The 22,099-nt window shown below is 50.6% G+C and overlaps 1 protein-coding gene across 3 annotated transcripts in view; it reads right to left on the bottom strand.

Moving 5' to 3' along the window:
- The window catches only part of SIM2 (SIM bHLH transcription factor 2), a 53,633-nt gene that overhangs the window by 10,767 nt on the left and 20,767 nt on the right, over positions 1–22,099 (bottom strand). For all 3 annotated transcript variants that reach the window (XM_024997028.2, XM_024997032.2, XM_015474132.3), the window contains exons 5-7: positions 19,393–19,478; positions 15,692–15,891; positions 8,776–8,882 (exon numbers count right to left, since the gene is read on the bottom strand). In XM_024997028.2, the coding sequence (XP_024852796.1) occupies positions 8,776–8,882; positions 15,692–15,891; positions 19,393–19,478 (393 nt within the window). The remainder of the gene's footprint in view (positions 1–8,775; positions 8,883–15,691; positions 15,892–19,392; positions 19,479–22,099) is intronic.

The raw sequence follows: 22,099 nt of genomic DNA, 5'->3' as shown, positions 1-22,099 counted from the left end.
ACTTTGGCCACAAGCATAAGTTCCATTTCTGTTTTGAATTTTAAGAGCTAAAAGGATGCCAGTGACACTGTGGGCTTCCCTGGTGGCTCAGCTGGTAAAGAATCTGCCTGCAGTGCAGGAGGCCCCAGTTCAATTCCTGGGTTGGGAAGATCTGCTGGAGAAGGGAACAGCTACCCACTCCGGTATTCTGGCCTGGAGCATTCCACGTACAGAGGAGCCTGGTGGACTATAGTCCACAGGGTCGAGAAGACTCAGACACGACTGAGTGGGACTTTCACTTCACTTTACCACCTGTCATGGGTTGAATAGCATCCCCTTAAAAAGATATATTCTATATTCTAAATTCAAGAACCTGTGAATGTGACTCATACCCGGGAAAAGCGTCTTTGTAGATGTAAATAAGGATCTTAAGGATGTTATCATTCTGGATTAGGAGGAGGGCAGTAAATTTAATAACGTGTCCCTGTAGGAGACAGAAAGGACAAGACACAGACCCACAGAGGGAGACGAAGGCAGAGGACGGAGTAGGAGGCCACCAGCCAGGGATGCCAGCAGCCACCAAAACCTGGAGGAGGCAGGAAGGCTCTGACCCCAGAAGCTCCAGAGGAAAGCCGGCCCTGCCGACGCCGTGACGTGGGACTTCTGGCCTCCAGGACTGTGAGGCAAGACGTTTCTGTTACTTCATGCTACTCGGTTTTGCTGTTTGGTTACGGCCGCAATGCGGTAGACTCGGTTTCGATCCCTGGGTGGGGAGATCCCTTGGAAAAAGAAATGGCAATCCACCCCGGTATTCTTGCCTGTGAAATCCCGTGGACAGAGGAGCCTGGCGGGCCCCAGTCCATGGGGTCACAAAGAGTGGGACACGACGGAGTCACTACCACTTTCACTTTTTACTGCTGCCACGGAAGACTAAACCACCCCCGTGGGGAAGATGTAAGTGCGGTCCCCGTGTTCTTCTGGACTCTCAGTCTCTGCTGCCAATGGGGCCCCAGGGAGACTGCAGATGGCAAGACTGAGGACAAGCCACGTGGTCCTTAGGGGAGCGGGTCTCGGTGTGCCCACATGCCCCCCAACACCCCACTGCTCTACACCTGCTGCTGGAGGCAGTCTGGTTGGTAAGAAGATCTGTAAAGTTCAGGGGGCAGGGGGCGGGCGGCGGGAGGAACTTCCAGAAGGCCACACCATGCAACATCTGCACAGTGAGACAGCACAGAGGACAGGCTCCACAGACCCATCGGGTCACACCTATAAACGCCCGAAACTGCTCCCGGGGGGCAGGGCGGCATGTAGACGGCACTGTGCTTTCTAGATTACTTCCTGTTTCCTGGCTCATGGCTCCCAGTTAAGGCATGGGCTCCCCACACCTTCGTCAGCAAGGCAGAGCTGCTTCAACCTCCAGACTCTGCTTGGAGGGCAGCATATGGAAGGGATCTGTGTGTGAGTTAAGCTCCGTTGTCCGTTTCAGTCCAGAGGCCAGAGAAGCCAGCAGCAGAAGCCAATCTCCCCGGAACATCAATCTAAAGTCCTCACTGGAAATTGGAGTACTCCTTTAAGTGTAAAACCAGTTTTATTTATGTGTTTTTTGGCCGCGTTGGATCTTTGTGGCAGTGCGGGCTTTTCTCTACATGTGGCTACTCTCCGGTGGTGGCGTGCAGGCCTCTCACTGCAGCGGGTTCTCTTGTTGCAGAGCATGGGTTCTAGAGCTCGAAGGCTTCAGCAGTTACGGCTTGCAAGCTCCAGAGGATAGGCGCAGAAGTTGTGGCACGAAGGCTTCACTGCTCCACATCAATTAAGGGATCTTCCCAGATCAGGGATCGAACCTGTGTCTCCTGCACTGGCGGATGGGATTCTTTACCACTGAGCCACCAGGGAAGCCCTCAAGTGTATCTTCTATCTGAAGACCAGCTGACATCCCATGGACACGTGTCCACAGACACGCTATGTTGATGGCACAGAGTTGCCGTTACGACCAGAACACCCTTGGGTGGGTCATATGTTCTCCAGTTGACCATAAGCTCCACTCTCTTTCCCTGAGCCCGTTCATACATTCATGTTACATGCCTGCATTTGAGTCTATGACTCTTGTGTGTCATTTAGTGTGTTCTCCACAGGTCTACACCAGTTGCCTTATCTCAGTTCAGCCGCTCAGTCGTGTCCAACCCATTGCGACCCCATGGACTGCAGTATGCCAGGCTTCCCTGTGGATCACCAACCCCCCGCAGCTTGCTCAAACTCATGTCCATCAAGTCAGTGATGCTATCCAACCATCTCATCCTCTGTCATCCTCTTCTCCTCCTGCCTTCAATCTTTCCCAGCATCAGGGTCTTTTCCAATGAGTCAGTTCTTCGCACCAGGTGGCCAAAATATTGGAGTTTCAGCTTCCAATGAATATTCAGGACTGATTTCCTTTAGTATTGACTAATTGGATCTCCTTGCAGTCCAAGCCACTCTCAAGAGTCTTCTCCAACACCACAGTTCAAAAGCATCAATTCTTTGGCACTCAGCTTTCTTTATAGTCCAACTGTCACATCCACACATGACTACTGGAAAAACCATAGCCTTGACTAGATGGACCTTTGTTGGTAAAGTAATGTCTCTGCTTTTTAATATGCTGTCTAGGTTGGTCATAACTTTTCTTCCAAGGAGCAAGCATATTTTAATTTCATGGCTGCAGTCATCATCTGCAATGATTTTGGATCCCCCCAAAATAAAGTCTGTCACTGTTTCCATTGTTTGCCCATCTATCTGCCATGAAGTGATGGGACCAGATGCCATGATCTTAGTTTTCTGAATGTTGAGCTTTAAGCCAACTTTTTCACTCTCCTCTTTCACTTTCATCAAAAGGCTCTTTAGTTCTTCGCTTTCTGCCATAAGGGTGGTGTCATCTGCATATGTGAAGTTATGATATTTCTCCTGGCAATTTTGATTCCAGCTTGTGCTTCATCCAGCCCAGCGTTTCTCATGATGTACTCTGCATAGAAGTTAAATAAGCAGGGTGACGCTATACAGCCTTGACGTATTCCTTTCCCGATTTGGAACCAGTCTGTTGTTCCTTGTCCAGTTCTAACTGTTGCTTCTTGACCTGCATACAGATTTCTCTGTATGCAGGAGGCAGGCCAGGTGGTCTGGTATTCCCATCACTTGAAGAATTTTCCACAATATGTTGTGATCCACACGGTCAAAGGCTTTATAATTTTGTTATGACAGTTGCTTGAAATATGTTCCACGTGTTAAGGCTTCAAAGCCTTTTCGGAACACTGAAATGTTTTGATGGTTGGACACAGCCTGTGTTCTCTTTGGCATTGGGGCTTGGCCCACTCTGGACAGGCGCCTCCCTAGGGAAGTAGGTGAGATTCTCCACTACTTTGGATGAACAGCTATGCAGACATTAGGTTCGTCCTAAACACTGTGTCCACAAGAACTCTGCTCAGTGTCCCTTGACACACACCTTCGGGTCTACCAGTATTGATCCCTGCCCCACCTGTGCACCAGGCTGCCCCCTGCCCACCTCCAGGACCTGCAGGTCAAGCCCCCCACATACAAGAAAGAGTCCCCAAATGCTTCACGAAGGCAGCAAGGGGGCAAGCTCCAGCTGGGGAGCCTGTCCCCACGGCCCTGTAATGGGGCTGCAGGACTGCCCCTCAGCCACCAGGAGGCAGTGAGGGGAACGAGCCAGGAGGGCCCAAGACATTTCCCAGAGAAGCCCCTGGAACAGCGGTCCCCAACCTTTGAGCATCAGGGACCAGTTTTGTGGAAGACATTTTTTCCACAAACTGAGGCGGAGTGGAGGAGATGATTTTGTGATGATTCAAGTATATCACATTTATTGTGCACTTTATTTCTATTTTTATTACATCAGCTCCACCTCAGATCATCAGGCATTAGATCACAGAGGTTGGGGACCCCTGCCCTAGAGGACCCCCTCACAGAATGTTCTAGGGGGAGCACTGGCACAGTCTCCCTTGGAAAGCTCAGCTGGGAATGCCCAGGACCCCACTGACCACAGGCTGAAGTGCCGTGAGGTGCTGGGGCCATCCCTGCCCCCTTGTCTCAGGCCCTCTGGAAGGCCGAGCTCCCCAGAACCACACTGGCCAGCCCTGCTACTCCTCGCAAGGCTGTGTTTCTGGAAGGCGTTGATTCTGTCTTTAGGGGCTGTGCTTTCTTCAGACTGTGGACTCCTGCTCCCGGTTAAGATAATATTTTGAAGAATGTGTGAAAACCGTATGGCTGACCACGGTCCTCTAGAGCCTCCGTTCATGACGTCCGATCAGGCCTCTAGCAGAGCCCTGCGCCTGGCTCCTCGGTTTCGGATCGCAGTATGGAGGAGACAGCTTGACCTGGGAGAACCAGAGGGTGACCTCCTTTGGTCCTGGGTGTCCACAGCTGTTAATTTTCTTCCCAAGCTGAATTACCTCATGAACTGCAAAGACAGAAGGTCCGTGCATCTCACAGGAAGCGGCTCCCCCAGGGGCCTTGGAGGCCTGAGGGGCCCAGCGAGAGGGTCACTGTGGCCGCGTTCAGCTACGGCGGCTAGGGGAGAAGCAGCCAAAGCCAAGTGGCCGCCCAGGTCCCAGGCAGCCCCCAGGGCAGCTCTGGGTGTGGCTGGACTGAAGGACCCGAAGCCCCATCCCCAGGGGCCATCATGGGGACTCGTGGGGAGCCTGCAGGGCGGGAGGTCGGCTGGGCCGCTGAGCCACCAGAGCGGCCGGAGACACGACCAAAATGTTACCTGGTGAAGGGACGCATCCCACCTCCTCCGTCTCCTCTCCTGTCCTCCCCAAGCCAGGGTGTCCAGTGGGAACAGAACTGTGCCCACCCCCCAGGCGAGGACACAGAGACACTGAAAAGAAGCCCTTTTCATGGGCTGAATTGTGTCCCCCTGACTGACAAGTTCACATGTTGACATCCCAACCCCAGCATCACAAACATGACTGTCTGGAGACAGGGCCTTTAAAGAGGTGATCGGATAACATGAAGTCACATGGGAGAGCCTGACCCCATGTGACCAGGTCCTCAGAAAGAAGAGAGGAGAAAGCGACCCAGACACAGGAGGAGGACATAGGGAGAAAACGTCCGAGCATCCACACGCCAAGGAGAGAGGACAGAACCCAGCCCCGTGACCCCCGACCTTGACTTCTGGCCTCCAGCTCAGTGAGAAAACACTCTTGTGCGGCTCCTCGCCCAGTCGGTGGAGTTCTGTCAGGGCTGACTCATGCAGTCCATGCGGGAGCCGAGAGGAGGGCAAGCCGTCAGAAAGAGCCCAGCCCAGCCCAGGGGCACCTCCCCGAGCCCGGGCCCAGGGGTGGCGCGCCTCAGCCTGGCCTCGGGAGCTCGTGTGTGGAGAACACTCCCCCACCTGACGGGGACCTGGGGCGGTAAGGGCCTGTCCCCCCGAGAGAGAGAGAGAGAGAGACAGACAGACAGAGACAGAGAGAGAGAGTGAGCGAGGAGACCGGCCTGCGCAGGAAGCGAGGGCAGCTTGCGGAGAGAGGACCATGAGGCCAGGGAGTGGGGAAGCTGAGCAGACGCTGTGGAGAGAGGACCGTCACGTGGGCCGACGCACCAGAAACTCCCAGAGACCCCCCTCTTCCTCCCTGGTGGTCCCCCCTACTCCCCAGACCCCCCTCCCCTCCTCCCAGACCCCCCACTCCTGGCCCTTCTTAGGCCGAGCCCATGCTGACAGAGGACAGATAAGCAGGCAGACTCGACATCCCAAGAGTGCCTGGCTGATGCCTGCCGGGGTGTAAGTACCTGCACCCCCTCTCCCCTCAGCACCCACCAGGGGCAGGGGTCCTACCCGGCTTAGGGTCCCCGGGGCATGGAGGGCCCGTCAGCAACGCCGGCTGACATGCTGCCTCCCTCAGGGGCTCCCTCCCTTCCGCAGGTCCTTCCCACTCACTACCCTGCTTTGGCGACCGTCTAGATAACCTGCTGCCCTTGGACCTAACTCAGCTTCTGGAGTTTAAGGAAGGTAAGGCAACGCCAAGCCTTCCTGGGGGTGGAGAGGTGGGAACAGGAAGCCCAGGAAAGAGAGCGAGGCCTCGGGGACCACACGTTCAGCATCGCCCGAGCTCTACGAAGACCTGCCTCCAAACACCTGCCCCGGTTGAGGACCATCATCGCGTTCCTCATCCAAAGCTCCAGCTCTGAGGGTCAGTGACCTTCAGGGTGGTGTCCTGGCTGCTGGGAGGGGGCGTCTGGAGGGGGGTGGGTCCCAAGGCTGGAGCCAAGGCTGAGACCCACCTTTGCCCCGTGTGTGGGTAGGAGCCTGGGCTGCCACTTTGCTGACACACTGATATGGGGTGCAGGGAAGCTGGTGGAGGGGAGCCGGGTTGGATCTGAGGCCACACCCGTCCACCCCGGGGCCCGCTGCCCCCTGCTCTGGGCCTCCTGCCTCTGCAGAGGCTTCTCGGCCACAGTGAAGGTCGGAGTCACACAGCAATCACTGTCAATACCGCTGTTCTCCGTCTTTGATTGACCAATTCTACAGCTCATTTGGGAAAGAAAGCCGTTCTCCCTCTGGTATGTAAACCCTCCACCTTTTCTGCGTGTCTCTGAGATGCCTGGGTGCACCTTCCCTCTCAGGGTCCCTTTGATAACCGCAAGGTCTGGAAATCCCCATTCCAAATGAAGGAAGGTGAACTCATCACGTGAATCGCAGGAGACCTCACAAACACACCCTCTTCCGGTTCTGGGAAGTCACATGAGCTGGGGAAGACCAGGGGCTCCTGGTGGACATGCTGGAGACCCATCGAGTGGTTAGAACCACTGAAGACCAGAGTGCCCAACAGGCCCAGGGGGGGCCAGTCCCACCCACAGGCCTCTCCACCTCCTGGCCCACCCGGCCCACCTGGCCCAATGGCCCTCAGGTTCGATAGGTGAAACGCATTCGGTCCACATTGGGGAACCTGGGAGCCTCCTACTGGCCACCACCATGGCCAGTTTCCAAAGCCCGAGTTGAATTTATTCTGCCTGAAAAATCCCCTGCTCCCCTCTGTTAGCTAGGCAGTGTGAGAGATATTAAAAAATGGTATTTAAAACAAAGACTTTTAATTCTGTTAGCTTCCTCTCTCTGCATTTCCAGGTCAGATTTCCCAACTTGCTTCCACTCTTTGGGGAACAACTCTCCCTCCATGTAATTCAAGGATTTACTGTTAACTCCTATGCTGCAGAGAGAGGCTCCCAAGCCCTCCTGTCTCAGGGAGATGGGGCTGGGAACCCCAGGGCTGGGGCTTCCCCTCGGATATCCCAACAATGGTCAGTGGGGCGGTGTGGAGGTGTGAACGCTCCCCTTTGGTCCCCTGTCCCCAGCTGTCCTCCCTTCTAGATTGCTTCGTGGTGCACAATGTCTTCCACGTCCCAGTCCACTCTCCTTGCTCCAGAGCACATACTCCCCACTGCTCCCCTCTACTGCCTGCCCGTACAGGCCCTCAAAGATCTCACTCTGTATTGGACACTTCCCACCCTGTTTGCACAAGGAAGCCATCTGGCTCCTGAATCAGTGACTCCGACCTAAAAACCCATCCCAATATTAGGCAGCTGCTTCCTACCAAGCCGGGCTTTAAGAAGGTCAGGGGTGTTTATACGAGAGCATGATTGGCCATTTGTACTAAAATAAAGAAAAGCCTGCTCACAGTTCCGTGTCTCTGAGCAGGTAGAGTTCTTTCCACGTGACTTAACGAGGAACAGGAAGAAGCGACGGGTCTGCCCAGCCAATGTCCCGGTCATCACGCGTCTCTGCCCTGAGTGACTCAGGACAAAAGAACAGCGACACCCTAGCATTTGCCGGGCTGACCAGGTCCCAGTTGTCACCAAATGGCCAGGCAGCCCCTAGACCCACCGTCCACCTCCGGCCCACCCCAGCAACCTGTCCTCTGACACCTCTCAGTCCTCCTCACACAGCAAGAAACAGGATGTGCCACTGGGGCCGTGTCACAGCATCTCTGGCTTCCCCAGCCCTCTTCACCCCCACGAACAAGCACCTCTGAACCGGCCATCAGCGTGGCAGGGGTAGACACTGGGGGGATAAGGTATTCTACTCCATCCCAGTTATCTGCTGCCTCAATTTGGATTCTAGAAAAGAAAGCGATACTTGTCTAGACATTTAAGTGAATAGCGCCCCCACCCTCCCATTGTATGGTCCCCAAACCGCCTCCATTTGCAAATGGAGTACTGTTTATTTTCTCTTTCCATATGAATTTCTCCCATCCTAGGAACCTGTGGTCTCCCTGAGCTTCCCAGCCATTGGAGACCAAATTCGCTGGATTCAGCACCCAGCTCTGCCCCCTCTTTGCTGTGTGACCATGGGCAACCTCTCTGAACCTCAATGTTCTCAACAGTAAAAGGAGGATCACGCACATAAGAACCTCCCTCACTGGCTTGGTAACGTATTTAATCCCTTAAACTAGAGCTGGATGGTAGTAAGTTCCCTGTAAGTGATCAGTTCTTCTGCTTTGGTTGTTATCCATAACTGGCATCCAGATGGCCATCCAGAGCAATTGAGGTTCCACATCCATACTCCAGCAGCCATCCCACACCTGCCAGGGATTCCTTAGATGTTTGAGAGCTGACAAGGGGCTGTGCTGAAATCCAGGGCTGCCCAGAGACAGATCTGAGGCCTCAGATCCGTGTGTACGGGATGGGGAGTCACTGCAGCAAACCAGGGCACCTTCCGGACTCTGTGGCGCCCCCTCCTGGCTGCCCGGGTACCGTCCCCACTGTGTGGCGCCCCTTCCCAGCTGCCAGGGCTCCCGGCCAGGGTGACGTGGTACTCACGGAGGTGGTGCGCGTAGCGGAGGTGGAAGACGTCACAGCCGTGCACGTGATGGTACAGGGTCTTCTCAATCAGGTCCTGAGGCTCGTACCCGGTCAGCTCCGTCACCCTAGGGGAGGACGGCAGCTCCCGGTGAGTTATACAGCCCTGAGATTGCCTTTCATTTACACTAATGTCAGTTTTGCCAACCAATCATTTGAAACGGCTTGGTGAAGTTGTTGATGTTGGAAACTAAGTATGATCTTCTTTACAGGAAGGAAGTCTATGAACTCCAGCCTGCTGCAGGATGCCACACTCTTCATGAGCAGGAATGTCCTTCTGAAACTACTAGTTAGAAGAAGGTTTGGGGGCTTTGCTGGTGGCTCAGTGGATAGGAATCTGCCTGCCAAGGTAGGAGACATGGGTTCAATCCCTGGTCCCATGTGGGAAGGTCCCACATGTCTCTAAGGAACTAAGCCTGTGCACCACAACTGTTGAGCCTGTGCACTAGAGTTTGAGAGCCGCAAGGACTGAAGCCTGCATGCCTGGAGCCCAAGCCTGTGCACCACAATGAAGACCAGCTCCCACTTGCCACAATGAGAGAAAAGCCCATGCAGCAACAAAGACCCAGAGCAGACAAAAATAAAAATAAATAAAATTATAAAAAAGGAGTTATTTTCTGAAATCTGTAGAATATTTAAGAGTTTCAATAACAGTCTTAAGCAAGCAACTGCAGGAGGTGCTAAAAAAAAAAAAAAAAGATTTGGAATGACTTAAAACTGTATCAAAACTCAGCAGTGGCCACAGGACTGGAAAAGGTCAGTTTTCATTCTAATCCCAAAGAAAGGCAATGCCAAAGAATGCTCAAACTACTGCACAATTGCCCTCATCTCACACGCTAGCAAAGTAACGATCAGAATTCTCCAAGCCAGGCTTCAGCAATACGTGAACTGTGAACTTCCAGATGTTCAAGCTGGTTTTAGAAAAGGCAGAGGAACCAGAGATCAAATTGCCAACATCATCGAAATTGCTGGGTCATCGAAAAAGCAAGAGAATTCCAGAAAAACATCTATTTCTGCTTTACTGACTATGCCAAAGCCTTTGTGTGGATCACAACAAACTGTGGAAAATTCTGAAAGATATGGGAATACCAGACCACCTGATCTGCCTCTTGAGAAACCTATATGCAGGTTAGGAAGCAACAGTTAGAACTGGACATGGAACAACAGACTGGTTCCAAATAGGAAAAGGAGTACGTCAAGGCTGCATATTGTCACCCTGCTTATTTAACTTATATGCAGAGTACATCATGAGAAACGCTGGGCTGGAAGAAGCACAAGCTGGAATCAAGATTGCTGGGAGAAATATCAATAACCTCAGATATGCAGATGACACCACCCTTATGGCAGAAAGTGAAGAGGAACTAAAGAGCCTCTTGATGAAAGTCCAAGTGGAGAGTGAAAAAGTTGGCTTAAAGCTCAACATTCGGAAAACGAAGATCATGGCATCTGGTCCCATCACTTCATGGCAAATAGAAGCAGGAACAGTGGAAACAGTGTCAGACTTTATTTTTCTGGGCTCCAAAATCACTGCAGATGGTGACTGCAGCCATGAAATTAAAAGACGCTTACTCCTTGGAAGAAAAGTTATGACCAACCTAGATAGCATATTCAAAAGCAGAGACATTACTTTGCCAACAAAGGTTCGTCTAGTCAAGGCTATGGTTTTTCCTGTGGTCATGTATGGATGTGAGAGTTGGACTGTGAAGAAGGCTGAGTGCCAAAGAATTGATGCTTTTGAACTGTGGTGTTGGAGAAGACTCTTGAGAGTCCCTTGGACTGCAAGGAGATCCAACCAGTCCATTCTGAAGGTGATCAGCCCTGGGATTTCTTTGGAAGGAATGATGCTAAAGCTGAAGCTCTAGTACTCTGGCCACCTCATGCGAAGTGTTGACTCATTGGAAAAGAGTCTGATGCTGGGAGGGATTGGGGGCAAGAGGAGAAGGGGATGACAGAGGATGAGATGGCTGGATGGCATCACTGACTCGATGGACATGAGTTTGAGTGAACTCTGGGAGTTGGTGATGGACAGGGAGGCCTGGTGTGCTGTGATTCATGGGGTCCCAAAGAGTCGGACACGACTGAGCGACTGAACTGAACTGAAGACTGTATCCGTTTTCAGAGTAAAGCTTATCAGAGGATGTTTAACAGTGAACTTGTTGGTACTTCCCTCATGGTCCAGTGGCTAACCACTGCACTCCCAAATGCAAGGAGCCTGGGTTCCATCCGGGGTCAGGGAACTAGATCCCACGTGCCACCACTAAGACCTGGTGCAGCCAAATGGATAAATACATTAATAAATAAATATATATATATTTTTTTAAAAAAGAGTGAACTTGTTACTAATATCAGAAGCTGCCAAGGTGAGAAAATGTCCTCTCGCTAGGGCTTTTGGGAAAGAGAACGTTTTAAAAATTACTGTGAATCCTTTAAAAATCCTTGTAGTTAAAATATGCACAACATAAAATTTACCATTTTAACCATATTAAAGGGTACAATTCACAATGACCATCACCACTTCCACTTCCAGAACTTTTCACCACCCAGAACAGAAACTGTATCCATTAAACAACGATTCCCCCCTTCCCCTCCCCAAGTCCCTGGCAATTTCTCTTCTACTTTCTATCTCTGTGTATTTGTCTACTCTAGAAATTTCATCTAAGAGGAGGGATATAATATTTGACCTTTTGCTTCTGGCTTCTTTTTCACTTAACATGCTCTCACGGTTCGTTCCTGCCATAGCATCTATCAGAATGTCATTCCTTTTAATGGTTGTGTAACATTCTACTTTATGTAGACACTACATTTTGTTTATCCTTTCACCTAATGATGGACACTTGGGTTGATTTCACATCTCGCCTATTGCGTGTGCAAACCTGTAACCCTCCCGTCCACACTGGACAGTTAACTGGCACAGCTGGTCTCAGGGTGATAATGCTATGATGGGGTGATTCCGATGGATGAGATATGGGGAATAATGGAGACACTGAGGCCTCTTTATCAATGGAGGACTGTCTTAGAGCCCCCAGAAATAGTAAAACAATATCCCAAACTGTTGTGACTGAAAGCAAGCCTTAAGCTCACCGTGGACATGAAAACACTCTCCTGGTGCTTATACGCCCCTACTTTGTTCTTATTTTCATTAAGCCTCAGGCATACTGATTTCCCACTTTAGCTCTTTGAAGAAGAGTAGTTCCCAGCTCCCACGATGGCATCATCACTAGCACATGGATGGCTCCACTCGCAGGTAAGAACTGCATGTGGCTGTGATATTGACTCCCAGGCCTTGAGCAACTGTGTTGGGAACCACGTCCCAGGAGGAGGTGGCCCCAACATCTTGGTGACAGATATTCAAGAACAGATGAAAGAAGGGGACGAGAGGAGATTCCAAGGGCGGTGAGGCCACGGGGAGAAGTAAGTGGGGACTGAGGGTGGCACGGACTGGGGGCCCTGCTGGCCCGGATCTGAAACGCTAGTTGTAAATTAAATGGGGAAATTTGACCTCACTTTCATTCCCTAACCCGCTCCCCTTTCTGTTGAGCTCTGCATGGGCTTCGGGTCGTAAATCTCTGTGAGCCTCATATTTCCCTGGAATCATTCACTATTTGGTGTACACATTTCCATGGTGTTCCTCCAGGGCAGGAAGGAGATGGGGCTCGAGGTGGGTAGAAAGGGAATTTGCACAAGCCAGAGCCTCTCAGGGCCCGGGGGACCTGTCCGAGGGCCACCTAGAACTTCAGGCCCCACTGGAGTCTGCCTCTGTGTGGCAGGAAAATTGAGACGTCTGGCTCCCCCCACCCAAGAAGAAAACCAGGCATCTCTACCGTGTGGGGATGAAAGAGGATTCCCAGACCCGTTAGACGTAAAGTTTCAGAACAACGGTCCCGAACGTGTAAATGAATCAGAAACACATGTATTAAGTTTCTCATCAAAGTACACGCTGGCTTTAAAAAATTAAAGGGAAGGGAAGGCTTTGGCAGCATGCCTTCTTGGTTTTTTCCAACCCTCTAGTGTCTGAAGACCTGTCAGGGGGATTTGCCAAACCCCAAACATCGTCGGGTTCACCCATCCTTAGCAAAAGCACCAGCTACAGTTTCAAAGTGAAATACCACAAAACCCCTATGAACCGAATTTCAGGTTTTGTCGAGTTCAGTTTTCTCTGGGATTATGCTGGGTGGGTGGGTGGGGGGCGGCTGGGCCCCCTCCAAGAGGCCCACCACCCTGGCCCTTGTGACTTTAGAGCTACTGGGCTTCAGGCCAACCCCTCTCTGTGGCTTCTGGGGTTTGGATGTAGGAAGTGATGTCACACCACCAGGCCATTCTGCTGCCCACCCAGCACTGGGCCGGCTCCTCTGTCCCCCGGCCCAGTGGCCTTTCAACTGCTACAACCACCTGAAGGCCAGAGTGTGAAGAATTTCCCGGCAAATTTCAGACCATCTTAAGGACCTCCTGGGTGGCTGGGGTTCAGAAGCACCTCAAGGCTTTGCTAGACGTTTCCTTGTACTTGGCAAGAAGAGCTTCCTATAGAGACAGGAAGTCTTCCTTGGCATGACCCCCTTGCTTTCAACCCACTCAGGGGCCTGGCCCTCACACCCCAAAGCAGAGGAAAACTCGCATCTGAGGTCCCTTCGGGAGGAAGCCGGCCTCTGAGCTAAGGTCGCACACCCTCTTCCATAAAGCCTTCCCTTTGTCCCTCCCGTGTCAGAGCTGTGTGGATGGAACAGCTCGAGAAGACCCGAACTCTCTCCTCTGGGGAAACACCCCTCTTTCCTCTTCTAGAGAATTCACTGAGCTTCAGAGGCCTTCCCCAGGATGGCTAAAAGTGGGAAACAAAACAAAGGAGAAACCTGTCATATTCTCCCAAATTTCTACAATAATAAACACAGCCAGTGGATTTTCTTGCAGTCCACTTTTTTTTGGTCTTTTTGGCTATGTTTTGCAGAATGCAAGGATATTAGTTTTCTAACTAGGAATCGAATCCATACCCCCTGCATTGGGAGCATGGAATCTTAATCACCGGACCACCAGGGAAGGAAGTCCCTTTTAGAAGTGGTTCCTAAGTCTAGAGAGAGCTGCTCTGTCACTGTGGGTGGTGCTGTCTACCCCACGCCTGGCTCCTCCCCTGCAGGTGCTCCCATCTTTACTGCAGGGAAACATCCCCGGGCAGCATCCCGCCGGCATCCTTCCCCCAAGGAGTTGTTTCCTCTTTGGCTTAGAGTTTCTGGGAGCATGATGACGACTTTGTAAGGCCATGCCTTGCCATGCCTCTACCTCTGAGTGGTTCTGAGATGCATTTATGAGTAACTAAACTAATTAATGTCTTCATCTCCCATCCTTAGCCAAGTAAGTTTACTTTTATTCCATGAATGGGTAAAATGATCAAGTTTATGTTATGTATATTTTACTGCAATGTTTTAAAAGTGGAAAAAAGACCTCCCTGGTGGTCCAGTGGTTAAGAATCTGCCTGCCAATGCAGGGGACATGGGTTCGATCCCTGGTTTGGGAAGATCCCACACGTCTCAGGGCTACTAAGCCTGTGCGCTACAACTGCTGTAAATTTTAACAAATCTTTTAAAAAAAGAAGTGGAAAAAATCAATAAATCCTAGCTTCAAGACATACAGGGAAAATGTGCTATACATATGTGTATTTATATACACATACATATATGTGCATGCCTGCTTGCTAAGTCACTTCAGTTGGGTCTGACTCTGCAACCCTATGGACTGTCACCTGCCAGGCTCCTCTGTCCATGGGATTCTCCAGATAAGAATACTACAGTGGGTTGCCATGCCCTCCTCCAGGGGATCTTCCTGATCCAGGGATCAAACCCATATCTCTTATGTCTCCTGCATGGCAGGCGGGATCTTCACCACTATTACCATATGTGCATATATACACTAGTGCCGTAAGTGTATATACATATATATTAATTTTTCTCCAAGAAAGCTCAGCTACACACACCAAAAGTCAGGAGTGGGGTCTCTGACCACTTGTTCCTGTCTGTACAGCCGAGGTATCTAAAAGGCCAGGAAGCAAGATGACTCACCTTGCAGGTATATCAGATTTTTTCCTTTTACAAACACTTCCCATCTACCATCTAGTTTCATCTTTCCTTAACAGCCCCGTGGGCAGCCGAGTGAATGAAGAAAATGGAAGCCCAGGGAGTGTCCCCCTCAGGCCTCCCCCTGCCAGCAGGCTCCCCCAGGCCGAGCAAGACAACAGGTCAGTGCCTCTGCCCCGTCCACCTTCCCTCCTCTCTCTGAGAAGAGATTCTCAAATCGCTGGGCTTTGCCCAGTGGCAAACAGTCTGGGGGCTGCAGTGCCCCCTCCCCATCCACTGGAGATGGCCTCCCAGCCCAGGCCCCGAAAGCTGCCTGTGGAGCTGAGCCCAAAGCTCTTCCCCAGGCGAAGGCCACCTCTCTGCCTGCTGCCCCGTCCTGTGGTGACCGTCAGAGCCTGGCTTCCCGCCAGCTGGCGCTGGAAGGCCTCCCGCAACACACACCACTCAGAGTGGAAACTTTCTGTTTGTTTTAATGTCCTACCAACTTGACGGAGATATGAGGCAGAATCCTGACATTGCGGGCCTGCAGAAAAGGCTGTTGCCTACAACACGTACTTCCAGTTCAAACTCCAGTGAGATAATGAAAATATAAACAAAAAAACAAGTACCTATAAGCTGGAGAAGCCAGTCACTCCTGAATATTAAGGCTGATACTAATTCTTTCAATTCTTCACTTCTTTTCACTAAATCTCTTTCTAATTCGCATTCTGAGTATGGCTTCCTGCTTGTTACATTTTGGTTTAATAGTGTAGCTTCCAGGGTCTGGTTTCCACCATCAGAATCTTCCGGAACTTTGCTGCAGCAGGTGCCAGACTCACCTGGAATCCAAGAATATCAGCTTCAGGTCGAGGCTGGCCCTGAACATGAACATGTTGCTATGCAGCTTGATCTCGGTGATGGCGCTGGGCGGCAGCGACTGGCCCACAGCCACCAGCCCCACGATCTGGTAGCACGAGTCGTACAGGGACATGTCCAGCATATACTGCCTGATCTTCAGGTAGCCGCTGCAATGGATGACCTGGGAAAGAGAGGCAGGGTCAGCCTCATACCTTCCTGACTCTGGGCCTGCTTGCTTTCTGGAATGAGCTGGAATATCCCCGAGCCCAGCCTCTACTGAGCCCCGTGGCCAACATGCTGACAGATGCCTGATTCACTGCTTGGAAGAAATGAACTCTGCTTCTTTCTTAGGAGGTAATATCATAATTAAATATAAGGTTTGTCTTATGTAATTGACTATGCTTAGGTAACTCCACAAGAGGGGATTCTAATGTACTGCAAAATGGATTTAGGCATAATTAACAGGCTTCCCCTGTGGCTCAGATGGTAAAGAATCCACCTGCAATGCAGAAGACCCAGGTTTGATCCCCGGGTCAGGAAGATCTCCTGGAGAAGGAAATGGCAACTCACTCCAGTATTCTCACCTGGAGAAGTCCATGAACAGAGGAGCCTGGCAGACTACAGTCCATGGAGTTGCAGAGTCAGACACGACTGAGTGTCTAGCACTTTCACTTTAACTCAGGGCCAAGTTGCAATTAGATGGCACACAAAGACATTTTGGGAAGCTATGGTTTCTCCAATAGTTATGTATGGATGTGAGAGTTGGACTATAAAGAAAGCTAAGCGCCAAAGAATTGATGCTTTTGAACTGTGGTGTTGGAGAAGACTCTTGGGAGTCCCTTGGACTGCAAGGAGATCCAACCAGTCCATCCTAAAGGAAATCAGTCCTGAATATTATTGGAAGGACTGATGCTGAAGCTGAAGTTCCAATACTTTGACCACCTGATGAGAACTGACTCATCGGAAAAGATCCTGATTCTGGGAAAGACTGAAGGCGGGAGGAGAAGGGGATGACAGAGAACGAGATGGTTGGATGGCATCACTGACTTGATGGACATGAGTTTGAGCAAGCTCTGGGAGTTGGTGATAGACAGGGAAGCCTGGTATACTGTAGTCCATGGGGTTGCAAAGAGTTGGACATAACTTAGCAACTGAACTGAACTTTTTGTTCCATAATGTTTATTTCAGTAATGATTCTTATGCTTATCACCCCCTGATGAGGATGAACTTGGCAACTGTTAACTTGACATTGATTTAATTTGACAAACTATATCACTCCAGTAAATGAAGAATTCTTTCAGTGCAAAAAGTCCTCATTTTAAATTTTACCTTATTTATTTTTTGGAAATATTTATTGATTTGGCTGTGCTGGGTCTTAGTTGTGGAATGTCGGTTTAGTTGCCCCACAGTGTGTGAGATCTTAGTTTCCTGACCAGGAATCAAACCTGCATCTCCTGTCCTGGAAGATGGATTCTTAACTACCGGACCATCAAGGAAGTCCCTATTTACCTTATTTATAATTTAAGATTTTATCTACTGGTAATAAGCAAAAAAAGATGGTTGTTTCTTGGAAGAAAAGCTATGATAAACCTAGGCAGCATATTAAAAACCAGAGACACCACTTTGCTGACAAAGGTCCATATAGTCAAAGCTATAATTTTTCCAGTAGTCATGTAGGGACTTCCCTGGTGGCTCAGATGGTAAAGCGTCTGTCTACAATGTGGGAGACCCAGGTTCGACCCCTGGGTTGGGAAGATCCCTTGGAGAAGGAAATGGCAATCCACTCCAGTACTATTGCCTGGAAAATCCCATGGACAGAGGAGCCTGGTAGGCTACAGTCCATGGGGTTGCAAAGAGTTGGACACGACTGAGCGACTTCAAGTTCACGTACATGTAGGGATGTGAAAGTTGGATCATAAAGAAGGTTGAGTGCCAAGAATTGATGCTTCAGAACTGTGGTGCTGGAGAAGACTCTTGAGAGTCCCTTAGACAGCAGGGAGATCAAACCAGTCAATCCGAAAGGAAATCAACACCAAGTATTCATTGGAAGGACTGATACTGAAGCTGAAGTTCCAATACTTTGGGCACCTGATGCGAACAGTCAAGTCACTGGAAAAGACTCTGATGCTTGGAAAGATAGAGGGCAGGAGGAGAAGGGTGTGACAGAGGAAGACGGTCGGATGGCATCACCAACTCAATGGACATGAGTTTGAGCAAACTTCGGGAGATAATGAAGGACAGGGAAGCCTGGCGTGCTGCAGTCCATGGGGTCACAGAGAGTCAGACATGACTGAGCGACTGCACAACAACAACAATAAGCAAAAATTCAGAGTGGCTATAGAGAAACCCTTCTATTAACATCTGTTCTAGCCAAGAACCGTATACAAGCAAGTGTTTGTAGAGTGGCAGATGTCAAACTGAAACATGCGCACAGCTTTAAACCTCAATATTGGAAGCATTTACGTAAGTTACAGTCAGTAAAATCTTGAAAGGCTCAAGATCATCCTAACAGTAGTGATGAGCAGCTAAAATATTCTCTTTTCAAAAACTTTCCTCCAGTATTCCCAAATGCACTCAGTCTTTGGAGCTGGAACAAACCTTACCCATGAAACCTATTCTCCCATTTTACTGATGAGGAAATTGAGGACAAGGTGGGTGATGGGTTTTACTTAAGATGAGCCAGTCGGATGGGTAAGAAGAGTCAGAAACAACTCAGGACCCAAGTCTCCAGAAGAATAGCTACTATGTGTAGGGCAGTGCTGGAGGCTCCCATCTCTGAGGCTGGGGTGCTGGGACAGCAGATATGAAACTCATTGCCCAGATTATGAAATAAGCTTGAGGTGAAGGTCAAAGGGAGGAGCTAGGAGTGAGGCTCAAAGGAGGGGGCTGAGGAGAGGCTGGGGAAAGGCAGACCCTGGGATGGAGAGGAAGGGAGAAGGGTATTCCAGAAAGAGAGGACAAAGGCACAAAACCATCCCCTCTCTTTTCACTTCACCCCTCCCTCCTTTTATACAAATTCTCCTGCAAAAAGGCTCCTTTCTGAAGGGATAGTTAGGGCGTTTGGGATGACATGTACACACTGCCATATTTAAAATGGATAATCAATAAGGTCCTACTGTACAACACAGGGAATTCTGCTCAACGTCATGTGGCAGCCTGGATGGGAGGGGAATCTGGGGGAGAAGGGATACATGTATACGAATGGCTGTATCAATTCACTGGTTCACCTGAAACTATCTTAACATTGTTAACTGGCTACACCCCGATACAAAGTGAAAAACCTGAAAAAATAAAAAGGCTCCTGTCCACCTTTCGCTCCAGAGTGATGGGCTTAGGATCCTTTTCTCTGCGGCAGGACAAAGTCTAGATGTGGCTACTCTAGAGGGACTGCCCTGTGTGCAGAGTAGAACCTGCAGGTGCCAAAGCCAAATATTACCCTTAGCTCCATGTATTCCTGGTCTCAGACAATGCAATCCAGCCTGCCTGGGATGTCCTTGTAAAACGCCAGCTTTCGCATTTGCTACGAGTAGTGTCCCTAGAAAGTTCTACATTAGGCGGTATAGAACGCTTAGGTCCCCCCACCTGCCTGTCTGCAGATATTCCTGAATGTGAAGCAAAACACAAAGCACAGTGAAGACCCTCCACCGCCCCCTCTCTACCTGTGAGCCCCGAGGCTGGGTACCTTGTATCCACTGCATGTCAAGCCAGCGTTTCTTTTCGCCAAGACACACTTCATTCGAAGAAAGAATGACCTCTCGATCTCATACTCTGAAAGCAGGCAGGAGGTTAGGTTGGCAAACTGTCCCACAATGTTTTCCCTGACTTCATCCCCAGGCTCTCAATAAACCCTCAGGGCCGGATCCAGCATCTAGAGTCCTCCGCTCAGGGCCGCCCAGACCCCCAGCCAGAGCACTTTTGCTGGTGACCAGGAAAAGTCCCTTGGACTGCAAGGAGATCCAACCAGTCCATTCTAATGGAGATCAGTCCTGGATGTTCTTTGGAAGGAATGATGCTAAAGCTGAAACTCCAGTACTTTGGCCACCTCATGCGAAGAGTTGACTCATTGGAAAAGACTCTGATGCTGGGAGGGATTGGAGGCAGGAGGAAAAGGGGATGACAGAGGATGAGATGGCTGGATGGCATCACCGACTCAATGGACATGAGCCTAAGTGAACTCTGGGAGTTGGTGATAGACAAGGAGGCCTGGCATGCTGTGACTCATGGGGTCGCAAAGAGTCGGACACGACTGAGCGACTGAACTGAACTGAGGCCCTGGTTGGTGGCTCAGAAGGTAAAGAATCCACCTGCAATGCGGGAGAACCAGGTTCAATCCCTGGGTTGGGAGGATCCCTTGGAGAAGGGATCCTGCCTGGAGAATTCCATGGACAGAGGAACCTGGCAGGTTACACAGTCCATGGGGTCGTAAACAGTCGGACACGACTGAGAGACTAACACTTTCACTTTCAGGCCTCCAGTGGGTTGAGGAGACTAGCCTGGCCCTGTGTGGCTTCCATGTGCTCCGGAAACATGGCCATCCCAAGAACCTCGGAAACACCAGCCTGGGGCCAAGGTGAGAACCTCTGTGTAGGGACCCTGCCCAGCTCAACCTGCCTGTGGTCCCTGTGGCAGCCATGGAGAGGCCTGGTGCCCAGAGAATTGCCTTGGCCAGCCCCGGGCTGGTGCTGTGCCTGCCTGGTAGCTTAGAAGCATCTGACTTCCCGCATCTGACCAGGACTCAGAAGTGCAGGCTTTTCTTTGGCAGAGGGAGCCAGCCCCAGGGTGCCTCCCACCAGTGTGCCCATGACCATGGGCACCAGGACTGCCCAGCCACATGGGACTGGGCACACGGCCCAGTGAACCCACTGGGCCTGATCAAAGCGTTCTCCCTGAGTTACAGCACTGGGTGGACCCCGCTCCCCACCCACTCCTTCTCTGGCTGCCCAAGCCTTTCCTTCATTCCCTTCCAAGCCCTCACACACAAATCTCCACCTTACTATTACAAATGCAGACATCCCCCAAGAAAACGGGCTTCCCATGTGGCTCAGTGGCAAAGAATCCACCTGCCAACGCAGGAGACTTGGGTTCAATCCCTGCGTTGGGAAGATCTCTTGGAGAAGGAAATGGCTACCCACTCTAGGATTCTTGCCTGGGAAATCCCATGGATGCAGGAGCCTGGCGGGCTACAGTCCATGGGGGTCTCACAGTCGGATACGACTGAGGTGACTAAACAACCTGAGGAAACACCCTCCGCCTTACTGAGCGGACATCAGCTCTCTGGGCACGGACGGTAGAGCGTCCTCGCCCCGGGTGAGAGTGAGGTCAGTCCACTCTAAATAAACAGCCATTTGGTGGTGGTTAATAAATTAATTTTTAAAGAAAGGTCACCACGGGGAATGGAATGCCTTGTGCCCCTCCCAGTCGCCTCAGAGGCCCCGACTCCCCCAGTGGGTGGGGCTTTCACGTTTACCCATAATTCCTCCGCCCAGGCTGGGGCCGGGGAGCTTCCCTTTAACATGGCGGCCAGTCTGTCACGTTTCCATGCTCAGGTCTAAAAAACATCACCCCCGGAAATTATACAGTTTGGGGGAGAGCCCCACGTCTCACACAATTACCATAAAACAATGAGATCAGTTCAGACCCCAAAAAATAACTCTGAAGATGAGAAATCGGGGAGAAAACTAACCGCTTGTGAACCTCAAAGCCTGAACACTCGGTTGGCTGTGGAAATGAGTCCCACACAGACCCCACCTCTCCCAGACCCACTCCTACTGTGTTGTTGGCTCACCTCAGACGTGAACCCCACGGGGAAACTGGATGTGTCTCGCCATAATCCCAACTCTCATTTACTGTCATTGTCCAAACACTTTTTAAAGGCATGGAAGGTAAAATGAAACCAGAGCTAATGGCGGAAAGCCCACTCCCCTGCAATCAACTCACTGTAATTTTTAAAACAATAACACATCCAATATCTTGTAAAAGCCTGTAGTGAAAAAGAATCTGACAAAGAATATATATAAAAGCGTTATCACTTTGCTGTCACCTGAAACTTAACATTGTGAGCCCCTATACTTCAATTAAAACAAACACACACAACATAACGTTCTGAGGGATTCTCTTAAGATTCCAGCGGTCATTGTCCAACTTTAAACAACCGCACAGGGAAAGCACTAGATTCAGCAGCAGCGTGCTCTTCTAGCTCTCATTTTGTTAGAAATTACTTCTTTAGAGTTGTATTCCTGTTCATTTATGCAGCCAGACCATTTCCAAGGACTTAAGCACCAGAGGTCACAGCTACAATTAAGGCCCCATCTCATCTCAGAAACCAGCTTACCAGTGTCCATGCTTGGTGGACTCATGGTGACTATTTCTGGGGCTAAAACAGGAGGGCC

This window comes from Bos taurus, chromosome 1, assembly GCF_002263795.3.
Source record: "Bos taurus isolate L1 Dominette 01449 registration number 42190680 breed Hereford chromosome 1, ARS-UCD2.0, whole genome shotgun sequence".
NCBI classification, from domain to species: domain Eukaryota; kingdom Metazoa; phylum Chordata; class Mammalia; order Artiodactyla; family Bovidae; genus Bos; species Bos taurus.
The sequence above is the reverse complement of the archived record's forward strand: the minus strand, read 5'-3'. Positions and strand labels throughout refer to the sequence as shown.